We start from the raw sequence: 16,561 nt of genomic DNA, 5'->3' as shown, positions 1-16,561 counted from the left end.
TGGCCATATACCATGGTGATATAGGAAGACCTGAATACTTGTTAATAAAGAGATTACCCCTTTTGATATGCAATCTTCGTTCCTTATCGAATAATTCGACATTAATCTGTGAACCAGGCATCGTTGACACACTGACATAAATCCGTTTATTGGTTGTTTGCTCAGCGAGTACCCGTGACAGTACCCTATCACCATAGTGATAATTGTCTGGTTGCATAATGGCCCACTTGCGCATCAGTGCTTTGTTTTGTGGTCCTTTCTTTCCGATAATCGACACTACTTGGCTACTTGGCAGTTCCGGATTAACACCTGGCCCATATGCAGTAAAACTTCTGGGGCCCACGCGCCAGGCCCATAATCGGCATAGTGCTTAAAGAAGTTCTATAGCGAGTGCCCAGACGATTTCACTCGTTTAAATTAGCCTACCGGCAAGTCTGGCAAGACATAAAATAATGTATGTCCTTTTATAGGTATAAACTGTCATTATAAAACCTTGATGCCCATATGACATTATACTTATTGGATTACGGAAGGAACTTATTAGATGAAGAATTTAAGAGAAAACCCCCCACTGCAGTCTGTAAGAGAAAAGATCACTGCACTCTGTAAGAGAAACAAGAAATATCTTTAAAAAAGATATACGGCGTTGATTGTGGTTGGAGTTTATGGAAGGTAAAGATTTAAATGAATGAGATCAAGGATGCAAATATCTTTTTCTGTGCAGTTTTTAGCTGCATCAAACGCAGTACGGGATGTTACGCGGAGTTTTCGCGGCTTATTTCACATTATTACATATTGCTGGTCATAAAGCTATAGATACAAAACAGAAAACCAAAGTCAACCGGCCACACGCGAAGTCTCCGTACATATTTTAAATATGTATACGCGCGTTCTTCGAACAAACCTGTTTGAGTAATTTATCGGGCATTGCTACGTGTATTTGATTCGATTATTAACAGTATCGAGAATCATCGCGCTCATACTCAATACATAAGTCAATATGCTGCAATAATACATTAGTAAATATGATGGAATAATTCTTGTTAATTAAAAATAATATTTATCATGGTATTGTTAAAAACACATTAATAATCTATTATTGACATGCCATAAAATAATATCGCTGGATATCTTCATTTCACATCTTTCTGGTGGTAAAGAAAATTCCAGTTCACCTAGTTCACGCTATCTTGTCTTTATTATATAACTATTATGTTACTGACCGCGAACTCCGAACAGCACATAAGGTCTGACCTGTATATAAACTCTGACATTCAAACACACTAACCGCGAACTGACCCCTTATACCTCGCGGGTTGAAATGCAATACATTAAAGTGAGGCATCGCTTCCACTGCTCTTTATACTTTTACATATAACATGTTGACAGGAATATGGAAGTCAGTACTTAATATGAGAACATGGCCTTTAAGTTCACAACGTTCTCGCGCTGAAAATCCTCTGAAAATAAAGGTGCACGCACAAACTGTATTGATGGCGAGATTAAGTGTAAAACTGTTCTATCTATTAAGCCTTTTTATAAAAGATAAAACTGTTTCATGCTGAACACGCAGTAATACAGTGTTACAAAGACGCGGACATGTTTCCTATGTTCTAGTGGAATTATCAAATCAGCCAATGCAGTCAATGAAGTGTATTCATCTGTACTTGGCCGCGGGAAGTTTTATTTGAATTCTGTTGGACGCTAACAAAGGTCAGGCTAAGGTGAAAAGCTGGCGTATACAGCTAACGCCGAAAAATCACGACAGTCTGTATGTTTACGTATTTAATTGTTTTGTCACTGTCTAATGGGGCTCCTAAAAGTCGCGGGGCCCTTCGGCATTGCTTTCTCTGCCTAATCGGTAATCCGGGACTGCAACTTGGCTATTGTCTTACAGGCTTTCCGGTAAGCGCAGTTGTTTCTCAACTAAGTACTGACGCTCCTCATCTAGTCGACACAGGTTAGATCCCCGTGACCGTAAGCATGTGAGTTTGGTAAAGGTGGTCACCATACCGGACAGATGGGGTTTTCTGCGGATGAGACCATACCAACAATACAAAACTGTCAATAAATAAATTAACTAAATACCTGGAAATTCAAAATTCGTTCCATCTTTCGCGGGTATAGAAAGCAAAATAAGTAGGAGTGTTGGGCCACACTCCGGGTCCTAACATATTGCAGCCTTAAGCGTGGAAGGACCTTATTAACTTCAAAATGCACCCACAGACACCCACTAATAGGCTTCAATTCACGAGCGCTATCGGCAATAGGCTTCGTACTAACCGAGCAAAGGAATAGACTCTACGAAATTACGTATTTCGATATTTTAACTTTGATATTTTACTTATAAATAAAATAAACTTTATTTAAGAAATGCATATAAATGCGATATATTGTTTATTATTTTTTAAATAGTGCTAAAATTTATTCACAGTGTTGTGATGTTGGTAGCGAAGTTGATAGTAGGCTTAGGTAGTTTACTTATACAAGTATACGGGTATCCATATATATCCAACCGCTAACTCATTTTAACTTTGATAAAAAGTTAAAAAAACTATATGTTTTGGCTTCGCATTAGAATTGTCTCGATGATGTGATTCTAAAAAGCACCAATAACATAGGATTTAATGAAGGACAAATGTGTATTTGTATGAAAGGGAATGTCCGCTGGTCCATTCATGATGTCAAATAACAATTACATATTTCTGTATTACAATTGTAGTTACTTTATGACAAGTCCATGTTGTTACTGTACTATTTTCATTTAAAATCTAAGTAATGCTAGAAAAGTCATATTGGTTGTAAGTTTTAATAAGCGAAATGAATAAGCACAAAGCAGAGGCTCACATGAAGTAAGCCGAATGCCAAATGCATTGAGACGAATGCTTTGTAAAACTGAATTCATATAAGACCTGGAACCTGAGTTTTCGGTAGTTTTCGTAATTACTCATACAGCCAGGAAAAGAGTGAGTTGGTTAACTTACCGCCGTTTTACGACTGAAATACTATGGAGAACGCAACACAATTAAGCAAACAAACAAACTTTTATTTTGTCGTGTATCATTCAGGAATAGAACTTTAATGTTACACACATAGCATTAAATTCTAAAACAATGTAAATATTCACATGTGACATCAATATTAAGATAGTACTAGTCTAAAATGCACAAAAGACATCTGATATTTTCCTAGATTTCATCACTACATATTGGACAAAGACCATTATTGTTGTATTATTAGAAAAAACAACAACAACCTGGATTTATAACACTTTTAATGCACCATTTACAATTTAAATGTTATCTTCTAAGGCAAAGAAGTCTTTAAATTATTGTTAAACATATATCCCCTTTAACATGCAGTATATTTTAAATTGAAAATCAACATCTGTTTGAGAAACATGGCTCAAATGTTTAGGTCATTTGAGATTCGCAGAAGCATGGGCATTTCAAGTCAGCACAGGTTATTTTTTTTGCCTCCATCTTCGTGTTCGCTCCCAAGGGCTTATACCTTGAACGATTGTCATGAAACTTGGCTCAAATATATTGCTCATAAGGAGCATGTGCAAAAGACATACAGCACGAATAAACCAGTCAGGCGCTACTTTATCAGTGTCAAGGTTACACTTGAAGGCTGAATATTTAAGACCGTTCTATATTCCACGTGCTCGTTAATGCATTTTCACGAAACTTACCTCAAATGTATATCACATGGATAAAATGAAGCAAACACAACCTCAAAGTAAGGCCACATTTAACTAAAAGGATCACTCCTGGGGATATAGCTGTCCTTTGATCTGCCTTGTTTTTTTTTAAATGGTAATGCCGCAAAGAGAACTTTAAAGTAGCGATGACACTGCTTATAAGTTAAACTGAAAAAAATCCTGCAATTATATTATCTCGCGTGGAAACTATGATTTTATTGTACATTTTATTATTTTTGCCTACACATAACTCCATGACAAATAAACAGGATGGGAATATTTCAATTTCTCAGGAGCTGGAGTGTTGTATATGAAGATTTATTAAACTCGAATGTTAGTGAGATCTCAGGCAAAAATAACCTTCAATAGTAATTTAAATCATTTATAATCTACTTTTAGCCAGTAAATGAGTGAACATTTAAGAACAATAATAACTTTCGACCATTTTATTGTTTACATTTTGATTTCAGAGTAGTGATTATATTGAATTCACTAACACACAATTTCAAAAAGTCAGAATACTAGATAGTAAAACCAATTTCAATTAGCTTTAAACCTTCCTGTCGTAAGTTCGATACCGTTTTTTTTTCAAGAATATTTCGTTTATTTATTTTTATTAAAAAAATCACCACGGAGAAAACTGTTCACAACTATTCAAATTGCTGTACGCAGGTTACCTTTTTTTTCGAAGAAAAATTACCTTTGAATCAAGTTAACACCGCTGGAATTATGATTATCAAAAGTACATGTTCCTTCAAATACAAACGTTCGACGAATAGTCAAATGTAACGTTTATGCAGATTGTTAAGTGCCGCTTTGGCTTGTCGCAAGCATCACATCATTGACATCAAGTTATGCTCAGCACTCTTACTATCAAATCTGTATTCAGAGTATTAAAATCTGCCGCCTCTGCATCCGCCCCAGCCCGGTCCTGCAAAGTGTTATATAAGAATGTACAAAACGAATTTTAACAAACAACGTTTAAGATAACTGCAAGTATATATATCTAATGGCCTAATGATTTGTTTTCGTTTTCTGAACGCGCGCACGGAACTTCGGCATATGTGTTTGTTTGAGTATATTATTTCGCCGTTTTTAACAGTATTTTACTTATATCAGTATAATCCACTCACACGTTTCCTGACAACTTAGTTTGCCAGTACTATATGCACATATCTATGCAAGTGACCAACAACGTCCCTTCTTGAAGCAGAGGTAGGGGTAGAAGGGACGTATAAATGATTTTCCATCCAATCACCACACATGCTAAGAGCACGGGTCGGGAATCCGGGAATCTTACCAGCTATTGTCTTATTTATAGTATAGCGCTATAACAACTGACGTAAGACAGTTCGAGATGACGAATTATATGTTGTTATAAATAAAGTAGAGCAATACAAATACACTTGCACAATGGAAGTTCTCAAATGCAGGTTGTGCAGTCTTGAGAACCGGACCTGACATTTATTTTCAGCAACTTTATTGAGATAGATAGATAGATTTAAGATAGATTTATTTCAGTATAATCATACAACATGCTAAATCATATCTACATACATGATAAAACAGTAAAACAATACACATGTATGAGAAATGAAACCATGTCAATAACATCATACCAAGGATTACACAAACAAGATAACTTAATCTCTTATTTCAATTGTGGTCCTTGGATATTGATGGTATTGACATAGAGAGACATGGGATGAGTAATTTGCGAACAATTATTTGCAAAAAAGTAGACGTATTAAAATGTGGATCAATTAAAAACTAACTATATAGGTTTAAAAGGATGATTACATATTAAGAAGATGAGTTTTAACTGAAAACTTAAAATTAGATAAACGTGTAATATTCCTCAAAGAGGAAGGTAGTTTGTTCCATAGAACACAAGCGTTATATGCAAAAGATTTAGCACCGAAACCTTTGACTTTGGGTAAAATATTGCACCCACTTTCACTGGACCTAGTTTTTTATGAATGAAGAGTGTCCAAGGGAACACAGTTTTCACTAATATATTCAAGAGCCAAACCATTTGTGATTTTGAAAACATGACAAAGGGTAGTTTGCTCCACTCTCGTTTGAACAGGTAACCAATTCAAACCTTAAAATGTTCATTACCCATATGTGACCTATGACCTAGATTGAGGACAAACCTTATTACCGTAGTTTATTTTGTGTGAACATAAGTTTATCTTTCCAAAATTTAGTAATACCATGATACCAAAAAACAACAACATGCGTAATCGAAATGACACTGGATTAGAGCCATGACCGGAAGTTTCTTTATGTGGTATGAGAGAAAAACACGTTTTCTATATAGGAACTTTAAACTTGAATTGGCCTTTTTAACAACAGAACTAGCCATGAAATCACCAGACAGAGACTGATCAAGTTAAGCATCAAGATATTTGACTGAAGAAGTTGACTGGATATTAGTACCATTACAACTAACATTGACAGAAGCACCTGACTTTAACCTAGGTTTAGAGCCAAATAGAATTGTCTCTGTTTTACCTAAATGAAGAGATAGTTTATTGTCAATTAACCGTTGGTTGACAGACTGTAATTCATCTGTCAGTTCTTTTTCAATGGAACACCTGTTTTTACCTGCAACACGAATGGCAGAATCATCAGCGTACAGAAGAAGTTAATTTTTAACCACTGCCTGAATATCATTCACATATATTAAGAACAGTAGTGGCCCCAATATGGATCCCTGGGTAACACCGCAAGTAACCTTACCACTAGAAGAGAAAGAACCAGATATATCAACAAGTTGTTGCCTGTCAGAAAGGAATGACTTAAACCATTTGTCATATCCACAACGACATTCTGTATTTGTATTGACATGGTAAATAACGTCTCTATGGAACCGAGTTGACAAGTGGACTTTGTTAGGGCGCCATTAAATTTTAAATCAATTTAGAATATTGTGAACGTATTTACATTCTTATACGAAATGAAGAGCTATTTACAACCTGGGTGTCCGTGTCGATGTCCGTGGTGGTGGCCGTGATGAGGCGGCGAATGCGGGCGCCCGAACCGCGGATGGTGATGCTCCAATGACGGTGGTGGCCGGTGGTGGTCGTGCGGTGGCGTAGGATGGTGTCCGAACGGTGGCGGAGGTTGGTGCCCGAACGGTGGCGTAGGATGGTGCCCGAACGGTGGCGGAGGATGGTGCCCGAACGGTGGCGGAGGATGATGACCGAACGGGGGCGGGGGATGGTGGTCTAACAGTCGCCAAGAATTATGCTCGAACGGATTCGGGTGTGGGTGATATTCAAACGCAGACGGATAATGGTCCGCTATAGGATACGGGTCTACCGATGTGGAAGGCGGAATTTGTTTACCGTATGAAAGTTCCTGCTCTGCAATATTATGTGAAATCCACAGAATATTCAAAGGAAACCGAGATCTGATATGTATAATATTCTACTGATTACAAAATACTAGCCTTTGAATTGTGTGTGTGTGTTAAATGAACTACAAACAAATATAACGCTGATTCAAACTCTACCTCTACCCTTATGTGGGTCAACATCGTGTACAAAAGCGGGCACTTCGACTCCTGTGGTTCCGATTGCTTCGCGACATGGTGCACTTGTCGAGCTCTCTTTTTTACTATCGCTAGCACCTGGCAGTCCATCCATTAACGAAACGATCAGGTGATTAATGGGAAAAAGAGAGGCCCAGTTGGCGGGATCAGTCGGAACGTCATTTCCTGTCGGACGTGTTTCTTTCCGGCATACCGGACACTTAAAACCGGACATAAGGCCCGCTCTTGAGTGGCACGCGTTGATATACTCTTGCAGACAGAGATGACAGAACGTATGTACGCAAGGGAGGGCCCGGGGCTTTTGAAACTGTTCCAAGCATATGTGGCACTGAGTCAGCTCTGCTGTATACGCCATTCTCTGCGAGTTTCGTTTTTCCACTGTAGCAGATAATGCATTCAGTTCAAAGTTAAACGTATTTTAGTTTATATACCTGGTAGGTGTATTTGTTACTATAGAGTTAATGCAATTTGTTATTTCCAACATTGAGTGGGTCATATAATAATAACTCTGTTCTTGAGTACAGAATAATAAGTAGAAGATGACTATTAAGTAGAAGAAGAAACTGTTCAAAAGGGAATGTTAAAAATATGTTTTGTTCAAAAAGTATTTTTAGCCACATGTAATCTTCCGATCCCAAAATCGAAAACGAAAGTTATACACAATGTATTGTACAAACACGTATTAAATTTCGGCTTAATTAATGAGCAAAACAATATTCACGTGTAAAATATAAAACGTCAGTTTTTATAGCATGTGCAAGAAAAAAGTGAGATACATGTTAAGTATAAGTATATGGCATATGCAAATGAGGCGTAAATTCAATGAATAACAGTATCTTATGATAAATAATAAAAAAAGTGTATTTCAAGCATTCTTAAGCTTTCATATAACTAGTTTTCCATTACCCTTTGCTTCTAGAAACTGAATAATACAACAAATTATTGATTTCTTCCAATAAAAGTAAAATGTTAAATTTACCTGGCTCGGTGTTCCTTTATATACGCATTCACGGGTTATGTAGTGTATGTACCTGCGAACACTTGACCTTGTAAAACTGATAGTCAATGTAATACGAAACATTGGCTGCTTTACATTGTATATCCTATATAGAAACTCACGTTGAATTCTATTTTGAGATTCATGCGTTCTTGCTTAATTTGCTAAAATAACTATTAATTTTACATATTATATGTTTTCAATCAAATTAGTTAAATGAACTTTCAATTGGCTATGAATCACCAAGGAAAGTATGTTTTGAAAACATCTAAAGAGTCTTTATAAAAGTTAATGACAAAAAGTTCGGCCAACCTGCCTATTCTACTGTTTTGCAAATCTTGTGGAACGAATGACATTTTTGGTTTTAGTGGAAACACGTGATTTTTGGGGCGCAATTCAATATTTCATAGCATTATCCATTATGTCTCTTGTCTCAAATGTCATTGCTTTTTTACAATCGGCCTATTTCAATTTCAATTATTTTGAATTATTTTAACCGAACCATGTACATTATTTATTTAATAATTTATTCAATTCAAATTCAACGTAGGTCACCCATCCAATATTTAAGAAATAGTAAACGCCACTGAGGTCCCTATGGCATTATAGTGACCAGCCAGGCAGCCACAAACCGTATATGGACCGAAGCCGTAGGCTGAGGTCCATATACAGTTTTTGGCTGCCTGGGTGGTCACTATAATGCCATTGGGAACGAAGTGGAGTTTACTATTTCTTATATTACACCGAAGAGTGTGTCCTGTATCATTGTACAGTGTTACAAAACAGGCTTTCCGTACTTTTATTTTTCATGCAACTGAATGCGCAAACGATGACGTAGAATATCGTGTGACGCAGTTTCTCTGACGAAACATTCCAGTTGGAGCTAGATTAAATTCTCTGGATGTTAAGGACATGTCGGACGTGGTGTTTTTTTTTACAGTTAGTTATTTGTTTAAGGCATCGAAAGAATGCAAAACGTATTTCGGATTGTGTGTTTATCATACATAATGTAAACTTCGATAGGAATAAAATAAAATAGTGTGATTAAAACTAAGTTTCGATAAAGGGATGAAAGAATAGAAAATGGAAGTGAAAATCGTTTCGACTTTATTGTTATAAACATTGGATTAACGTTGGCATTGAGGTAAGCGTGTCGTTTATTCTAAATTAAGTGTTTTTTTAAACTCTTGTTACAGCTGAAATAGTGTCAATGCTGTACAATAAAACGCTTCCACACAGTGCACATTTAGTGTTGTGTGTAACCCCGAACGGTCCATATACAAAAAATAGTGACCGGTCCATGTACTCATAGGTTTCTCTATCGCATTTGACAGACTGAAACCGGTCATATAGATATAGAAGGACCAATATCTCTGAATTGTAATATATATTTTTATCACATGCCATACCCTGTTTCCCATGTTATATAACCATTACATATTAATATTTTTTTATATTACACATGTGTAATATAACATTTTTAAGCGTTTTAATTGGCTTAGTTTTCGTTTATTGACCAATCGCATTTTGTTATTCTGCTGAAATGACGTTGCAACGTCAAATGACGTCACGAAATGTAAACAACATTCGGGATTTATCATAATGTTTGCGAACATATTTAATATTTAATTTGCTCAATTAAAAGCATGTGATAAAAAAGATCTGACACTCGTTGTCATTTCATACCCTATTTTATTAAACTCGTCCAGGAAATTCGTTAGTAAGCTCGTCAAAGGCTCGCTTACTAACACAATTCCTGAACTTGTTTAATAAAATATCGTATGATATGACAACTCGTGCCAGATCCTATATATACTAGTATTTTAATACATTTGATCGTCGTCATGCGAAAATGGGTCTTCAGCCATATGCGGTCAGCGCAGCTCCAGGCCGGCCAACGCAGTCTGGCCAGGCGTTACGCGGTCCGCTAATAATACCACGAAACTGTGCGTGACTTTATAGCGTACAGCGTACAGCGGTGCTCCTGACCAGACTGCGCATTTGAATTTATGAATGGTTTAATAACCCTTTTCGCACGACGCGGGTCATTTTATACACCTTTAAAGTATTTGAGTAAGCCTTTTATTATCAATACAATCAACGTTGCAACTAAACTAAAGACATGCATGTAAATCACCAAAAAGGCACACATATTCGTGTAATTGCATCTGTTCAGAACAAACTCTGACCCATACCTGAGTGTTTCAATAAATGGATGCAACCCTGCCATTTCGTTGGCTCCGAATATAGAGCCGATGCAATGTAATGTCTTAAATGACTATTTTAACACATAGTGTCACATTAAGAAATTATAAAGGAGCATATTGCAATATTATTTCGTAGACACAATTGAAATTCATGTCAGTTATGCATTCTATGTTTAGGCTAACTCGTGTCACATTCAGTCAGAGATAAGCAGTTTTGGGAATATAGTAAAGTGGACATGAGGACTTGTTTGATCACAATGTGGAAAATATGCATTAGATAGGAATGTATATCAAGGTAAAGTTTAATAAACTTTAAATAGCGTAACTTTTAGCTGGATTTACATTTGATGAAGTTAACGCATGTGTAATCAGAATTTATTATGTATAGGACATTTGCTGTCAGTTGTGATGCCGAAATGTTGGCAGTGATGTACTAACTGTAGAGATGGTAGTATAATAGTATCATAAGCAGAACTGTAGCACAGAAGCAGAAAGAAAGGTATTATTCGTGGTAAGACCACATATACATATAGTTAATAGCTTCATTATAAGTAGTAGAGTTTGATGCGTTTTAATTTGATGCAATATGTATTGTAAATTTTTCATATATACAGCTGCTGTTCGTTCTTGCGGGAGTGTTTGGGGTTCGTATCAGAAAAGACCAAGTCGAATTAAGCCAGCTTACATTCCGTTATGACCCCACTTCGGTTAGTAATTTGGATACTTTTTTCACCACAATCTGAAAATGTGTCATTTAAATTTTATTTAATTTGCACCAATTGTAACATAACTTAACTTTCGTGTCTTTTTTGTTCTTCAATCATACTAATCTTATCAAATATAACTTCTTAACTTGACTAATTAACTATCGACTTTAATGAAGCTACACTTTATCAGCATTTGCAGATTTGAGTATTCGCCGTTTACTTTTAGCACTTCCTTGTCGCTCACAACACAGTAGCTTGTTTCCTGGCACTATTGTTGGGGCACGAGCGGGACATGGTCCACACGGATCGCGGAATTGAACAACTGGAAGTAGGCATAGCCATGGGTTTAGTGTTAGATTTATTTGCGTATGCATCATTTAAATATGATGATTATCAGATCACGATCATCATCACGATCGCCTGCTGATACTACTTCCACTTACTCCACGTTTTATTCATACAGCTATCACTGCCTCAGATGTTCCTGCTTTTTCTTTTACTTCTATTCTACTTCTTTTATATGTTCTACATTTTTTGTTCATTTGATACACACCTTGAATAATAAACAATAATCATTTTCTTGTTGCAACGGCAACCAATGAAAGCAAACTCATTATCCAAAATCTTAAAATGAGTAGAGATTATAAATATTTAGATTGTTACGTGGCTGAGTTCATGTGGGTTTTCGTAGTGCCATTACAGGTCAATATAAAGTTACCATAGTAACCATGTATCTAAATGAAAAAAAAAGCATATTATATTATGTGGATATCCTTTGTAATCCAATACCTGACGAGTTTGCGATTTTCGTCTACAGATACAGATGATGTTTGAGTGGATTGGCAAGGTACCGGAAGTGCCAGTGTACCACAGCGACCACAGCATTCCACAGGCCGTGTCTAGGATGTGCGCAAGGCAGCAAATGTACTTTCTGGATAGAACCGGGCAGGTATAGCACGTGCTGCGTAAGTATAAGTGTCTTTCTGGCGGAACTTGAAACACAAAAAATACATCTTACGGTGTCAGCTTATATGTAAATATATTTCAAGTGCAAAGCGTAACCCAGTTGTAAGAAATTTCTAAATCTGTTTTGGTATTTCAGCTTTTTTTAAAAGTAATTTTGACTATATTTGATTATATTTGCATAGGTACTTTTTTTATAAAGAACGAATGTTAAATGGAGCAATGGAAGAGTTGTGCCACGAAATATATTATCGAAGAGGGAAATTACTTATGTATGGTACAAAAGTTCACAAACAAATGGAAAAGTTGGAAGAAACAAACACGCTATTATTTTGCCTGATTGATCATATGCAATTCGTATCTATTTTGTATTATTAGTAATTATAGCACGAAAAGCCAATCTTCTGATCTTTTATTTTTAAGAACACAGTTGATTTTTCCGAGAAAGTTGCGGAAATCACTCAATTGTTCCTATGTCCACAAAAAGTATTTGTATTGTTGTGGATTACTAGACGATAACGTATGTTCAAAAACATGGATTTTTAGTTGCATTTAAATACTGAGCAAAAGTTTGAATCTTTCATAAAAAAAGTAATCATTATAACAATGCGGTGATATAACAGCACATGTCGAATTTACAACGCTAGCGGAAAGAAACTTATTGTTTTTACTAGCATAGCGAGCACACCACAACTTTGATCACAACCCCACCCACCTCGTCTCTCCGCGTACCAACAAGGACCTTACATCCGGACGCCTCTACAGATGCATTTATAAGTCATACACCAGAACATACAGATACGACTATAGCAAACATTGCTTCATTTGTTACCTCGTCAACAGGTATAGGTAACATTGTATTACTTTTCATGATTAAAGAAATTAACATGTTCTTCTTCTTCGTTCGTGTTTTATGTATTATTAAGTGTTTGTGTCTAATGTAATTATTAAATATTTGAATATAATATAATGTTCATTGTCCATTTATTGCTGAAAGTATGATTTTGAAACATACATGTGATTTCTGCATTGATAGTTCATTGTGTTATTTAATAACTAAGTGTTTATATACTGAACATACATCTGTTCACCAGATTTCCCAACAACAGTATCAAGTAAAGGAACGGACAAAACGGTCTTCAGCAAAGAAACGGACCCAACAGTATCTAGCAATATAACGGACACAACAGTCTCAAGCAACGAAACGGACCCAACAGTATTTAGCAATATAACGGACACAACCGTCCCCAGCATAGGCACGGACATGTTGACGTCAGCAGCGTCGGTTTCTTCCATTATTGCAGCTTCCGGCCAAACTGCTTCTAGCAGTCAACACGGGTCAACAACTGTGTTCACGTGGCCGCCTTCCATGGTGTTCTATGGGCCGATATCGGCGACCAGCTCCCATCAAACATATCCGACAACTACTCATGCGCGCCCGGAAAGATCCGGTCTCATGACCAAACCGTCAACGACTAAACCTTTTGTAATGTTTGAGAGAAAAGACCATATACTAGTAGTAGGTATATAACTTGACAATACAAACTGTACACCATGTGCGCAAAATAACGGGGGATAATGGAGCATTTTCAACGAACCTAACATACCATTTAACAGTTAAGGGGCATTTATCTCCCTTTCTTTTCTCACATTTATAACACAACTTTTGACATTTTCAAACAGGTATAAAGCATTTTAATAAGACATAAATTATTGCGAAAACGTTATATATAAGTTCAAACACATACACTAATTTACTATGCACCCTAAGACTATTTATGAGCATGAATAGCAATGACTGCTTATACATTTACATTATACATATTACAGACGTATGCCGTTGCTGTGTCGCCTAGCAATGAGTGTTACGTGTTTCGCGTCTCCGATATTGATCACCAACTTCTTAGTGCGGCCACCAAGCAGTACATCCATGTAATAACGGTTGTTTCCTTTGATTTTTATTCGTGTATTTTAAACATTTACTGATATTTTTCTTTACAAATTTGTTTTCAACGATAAACGTTGAAAACGTGCACGTTAAAACGCACAGCCCGTCACTTGGAGTGATAATTTTTTTCCACGGTCACCAATAAGCATTAAATGAATAGCCTTGTGTAAGTATACTTTGCCACTAAATTCTTGCATACATTGTGAGCAATATCAACAATGTCAACATTGTTTCCTCATGATAAAAGTTGAGCCCGGATTTGCTTCATACCCCAAACTTATGGTATTTTCATGGTAACAATTTAGTATATATTTAGCACATTCACACGTGCATGCTTAGCTATGCGTGCGTGATTAGCCACATATAATTTAAATATAAAAGTATATACGTACAAGAGTGCAGTCAATGCCACAAGAACCAAAGTCATTGAAAGCCATTGTTTCCTGTGTTAATCTTTTGCAGACCGGGTTATTGTCTTCGAAGCGGGACTCGCCCCATATGTGGAACATCGTGACGGGTCAGATCGGATCGATGACACCGGAAGTTCGGACTTTCTGCTCTGGGCCTGTATACATGATGGTGAAGCCGTTCCGTTTTTAAGTTGTTTAAAAAATGTGTTTTCGCATTCGTTTTTATTTATCAATTAAAATATATTACGAAAAGCGAATTTGTCATAAACTTAATATATCGGGTGATCCTTGGTACAAATGTGTATCGGGTTTTCGACGTTTTATATTTATGATCCACCTCAAGGTTTCCGTACTCAACAATAGGTGGAATGCATGATGTTGTACACACTTTGAATCCCGATAAAGTACACGTCGGATAACAGAGACTTTCAACAAATTGGGCACTCTGATATCCGAGTTTTATCTTTTTCTTGAAATGCATTTATTTATATTGTGACTATATTTAGCAAGGTATTTGCTATTCCAGCATGTGAAGTAATAACTGTGCTTAAAATACCACAATTTTTATTGTATTGAATGAAATATTAACGAAGATAGGGAATGTTTTAATAGGCGGTTCGCATGATGTTTTAGACGCTTTGATTCCCGATTACGGACACTTCGGATAACGGTGACTTTGAACAAGCCACTATGATATGTTGTAGACTGGTGAAAGATGGGCGTGGTACCACGGAAGCAGACGTCGAGAGGAATGAATATAAGCTTCAACGTTACAATTGATATGAAACAAATAAATTGAAACTTCACCCATAATCGGTCTGATGTTAATCCCAAAGATATTGTCTCTTACCTGAATATGTAATACAAAACAAAATCATGCTCATATTCCAAAGGGATAAATACATTCGTTTTTAGTTTAAGTCACAACAGAAACAGTTTATTAGTGTATGCTTTTTATAACAGTATTCAACAGCAACTTTTGCATTTCTGGTGCACTCAAATAGTGCGTTTTTTTCTGTTTATGAGTGTCGGTAACTGAAGTGCCGTTGTCCTTGAGATGATCTGCTAAATAAGTTTCCATGAAAATGTGGCATTCGACCTTTTAAACATTTAGAATTTTTCTAATACGTTAGTAAACTACAAATTTAACATATTGTAACATTAGACGTCATATTAATCTTTTAATTCGAATAAAAACACGTTCTTGATTTATTTCTAAGTATTTTTATTTTGTCGAAATATATAATGATCATCCAAGTTATGCTGATTTTTGATAGAATTTTATCGTGTTTTGTTTTCAGATAATATATCGTTTTTTCCGCAAATTTCTATCATCCCAATACGGTGTGCTATATTATTAATCAACCAAACAATGTTCCGTGTCTGAAAACCTAATAAATAGAACATAATTGAAAAAAAGCTGAAGAATTATTCTCGCCCATGGCTTTTGTTCCTTTGTTATTGAAGTGCCATCCGTTATCAAAATATCCGCATGACTTGCATGAACAATCTTTTTAACGATTTTTGGACTTCAAGAATGAGTTTAATTGATCGCTATACCCAAATCATTCAAGTCTGTTAGAATAAAAAATCTATCAATCAACATTTGATCTGTGATTGGAATTGTTCACAAATGACAATGGCTGGTTGCGGTGTTTTTCCTGATCTGCTGAATTCTTAGATTGTAGACCTTTGTGTATTTACCTTTTAAATATAACACTTACATTTTTTAGAAATGTCTATTATGTTACGTTTAGTCATTTTAAATTCAAATAAGTCAATATGAATCCTTGTAACCAGTGTATCACGCTTGATGCATGTTTGTATTTTACTTTGAAATAGTTTTCACCTGTACGCTATTGTCAATATATTGAAATAATTTATTTGCAGAATGCTTATCAATGCATACCCATGGGCATGTTGTCTTGAGTATGTAGAATAAACTATCAAACTATCAAAACGTGTTTAGAACATGCAGTGGCGAAGTAAATAGGCACACACTGAATGCTTAGGTGGTGCTGATAGTAGCCGACGAACATTCCTGTTTCGCTTAACATTAAATTAAAT

General features: G+C 36.0%; 2 protein-coding genes across 11 annotated transcripts; one reads left to right on the top strand and one right to left on the bottom strand.

Moving 5' to 3' along the window:
- Nucleotides 1-4,134: 4,134 nt before the first annotated feature.
- Nucleotides 4,135-8,312, bottom strand: LOC127879326 (uncharacterized). Its single transcript, XM_052426109.1, has 4 exons — nt 8,242-8,312; nt 7,224-7,640; nt 6,685-7,074; nt 4,135-4,634 (listed from the first exon to the last, which is right to left on the bottom strand). Exons 2-4 carry the CDS (start codon nt 7,615-7,617, stop codon nt 4,597-4,599), a joined length of 822 nt encoding a protein of 273 aa, XP_052282069.1. The 5' UTR covers nt 7,618-7,640; nt 8,242-8,312; the 3' UTR covers nt 4,135-4,596.
- Nucleotides 8,313-9,265: 953 nt separating this feature from the next.
- On the top strand, nt 9,266-16,377 carry LOC127879132 (mucin-3A-like). Of its 10 annotated transcripts, none has more exons than XM_052425817.1 (11): nt 9,286-9,403; nt 10,644-10,761; nt 11,081-11,173; nt 11,400-11,501; nt 11,991-12,122; nt 12,811-12,979; nt 13,231-13,649; nt 13,967-14,068; nt 14,547-14,663; nt 15,199-15,265; nt 15,973-16,377. In XM_052425817.1, exons 2-10 carry the CDS (start codon nt 10,750-10,752, stop codon nt 15,247-15,249), a joined length of 1,197 nt encoding a protein of 398 aa, XP_052281777.1. In that variant the 5' UTR covers nt 9,286-9,403; nt 10,644-10,749; the 3' UTR covers nt 15,250-15,265; nt 15,973-16,377. The 10 variants fall into 10 exon arrangements, 8 of the variants coding, with proteins under 8 accessions (XP_052281806.1, XP_052281777.1, XP_052281764.1 ...); XM_052425804.1 differs by having other exon boundaries at nt 9,290-9,403; nt 13,231-13,655; XM_052425846.1 differs by lacking the exon at nt 10,644-10,761 and having other exon boundaries at nt 9,266-9,403; nt 13,231-13,655.
- Nucleotides 16,378-16,561: the final 184 nt, after the last annotated feature.

This window comes from Dreissena polymorpha, chromosome 1, assembly GCF_020536995.1.
Source record: "Dreissena polymorpha isolate Duluth1 chromosome 1, UMN_Dpol_1.0, whole genome shotgun sequence".
NCBI classification, from domain to species: Eukaryota; Metazoa; Mollusca; class Bivalvia; order Myida; family Dreissenidae; genus Dreissena; species Dreissena polymorpha.
Note: the sequence above shows the minus strand (reverse complement) of the source record. Positions and strands in the feature narration are given on the sequence as shown.

Excerpts from the sequence above, each read along its gene's own strand:
- LOC127879132 (XM_052425804.1), top strand. Across the intron at positions 12,123-12,810 it reads TTCTGGATAGAACCGGGCAG|CATAGCGAGCACACCACAAC; the intron begins GTATAGCACGTG and ends TGTTTTTACTAG. Across the intron at positions 14,664-15,198 it reads CTGGGCCTGTATACATGATG|ACTGGTGAAAGATGGGCGTG; the intron begins GTGAAGCCGTTC and ends GATATGTTGTAG.
- LOC127879326 (XM_052426109.1), bottom strand. The coding sequence starts at position 7,617 with ATGGCGTATACAGCAGAGCTGACTCAGTGCCACATATGCTTGGAACAG. Across the intron at positions 7,075-7,223 it reads TGACCCACATAAGGGTAGAG|AGCAGGAACTTTCATACGGT; the intron begins GTAGAGTTTGAA and ends ATAATATTGCAG. Across the intron at positions 4,635-6,684 it reads ACATCGACACGGACACCCAG|GACCGGGCTGGGGCGGATGC; the intron begins GTTGTAAATAGC and ends AACACTTTGCAG.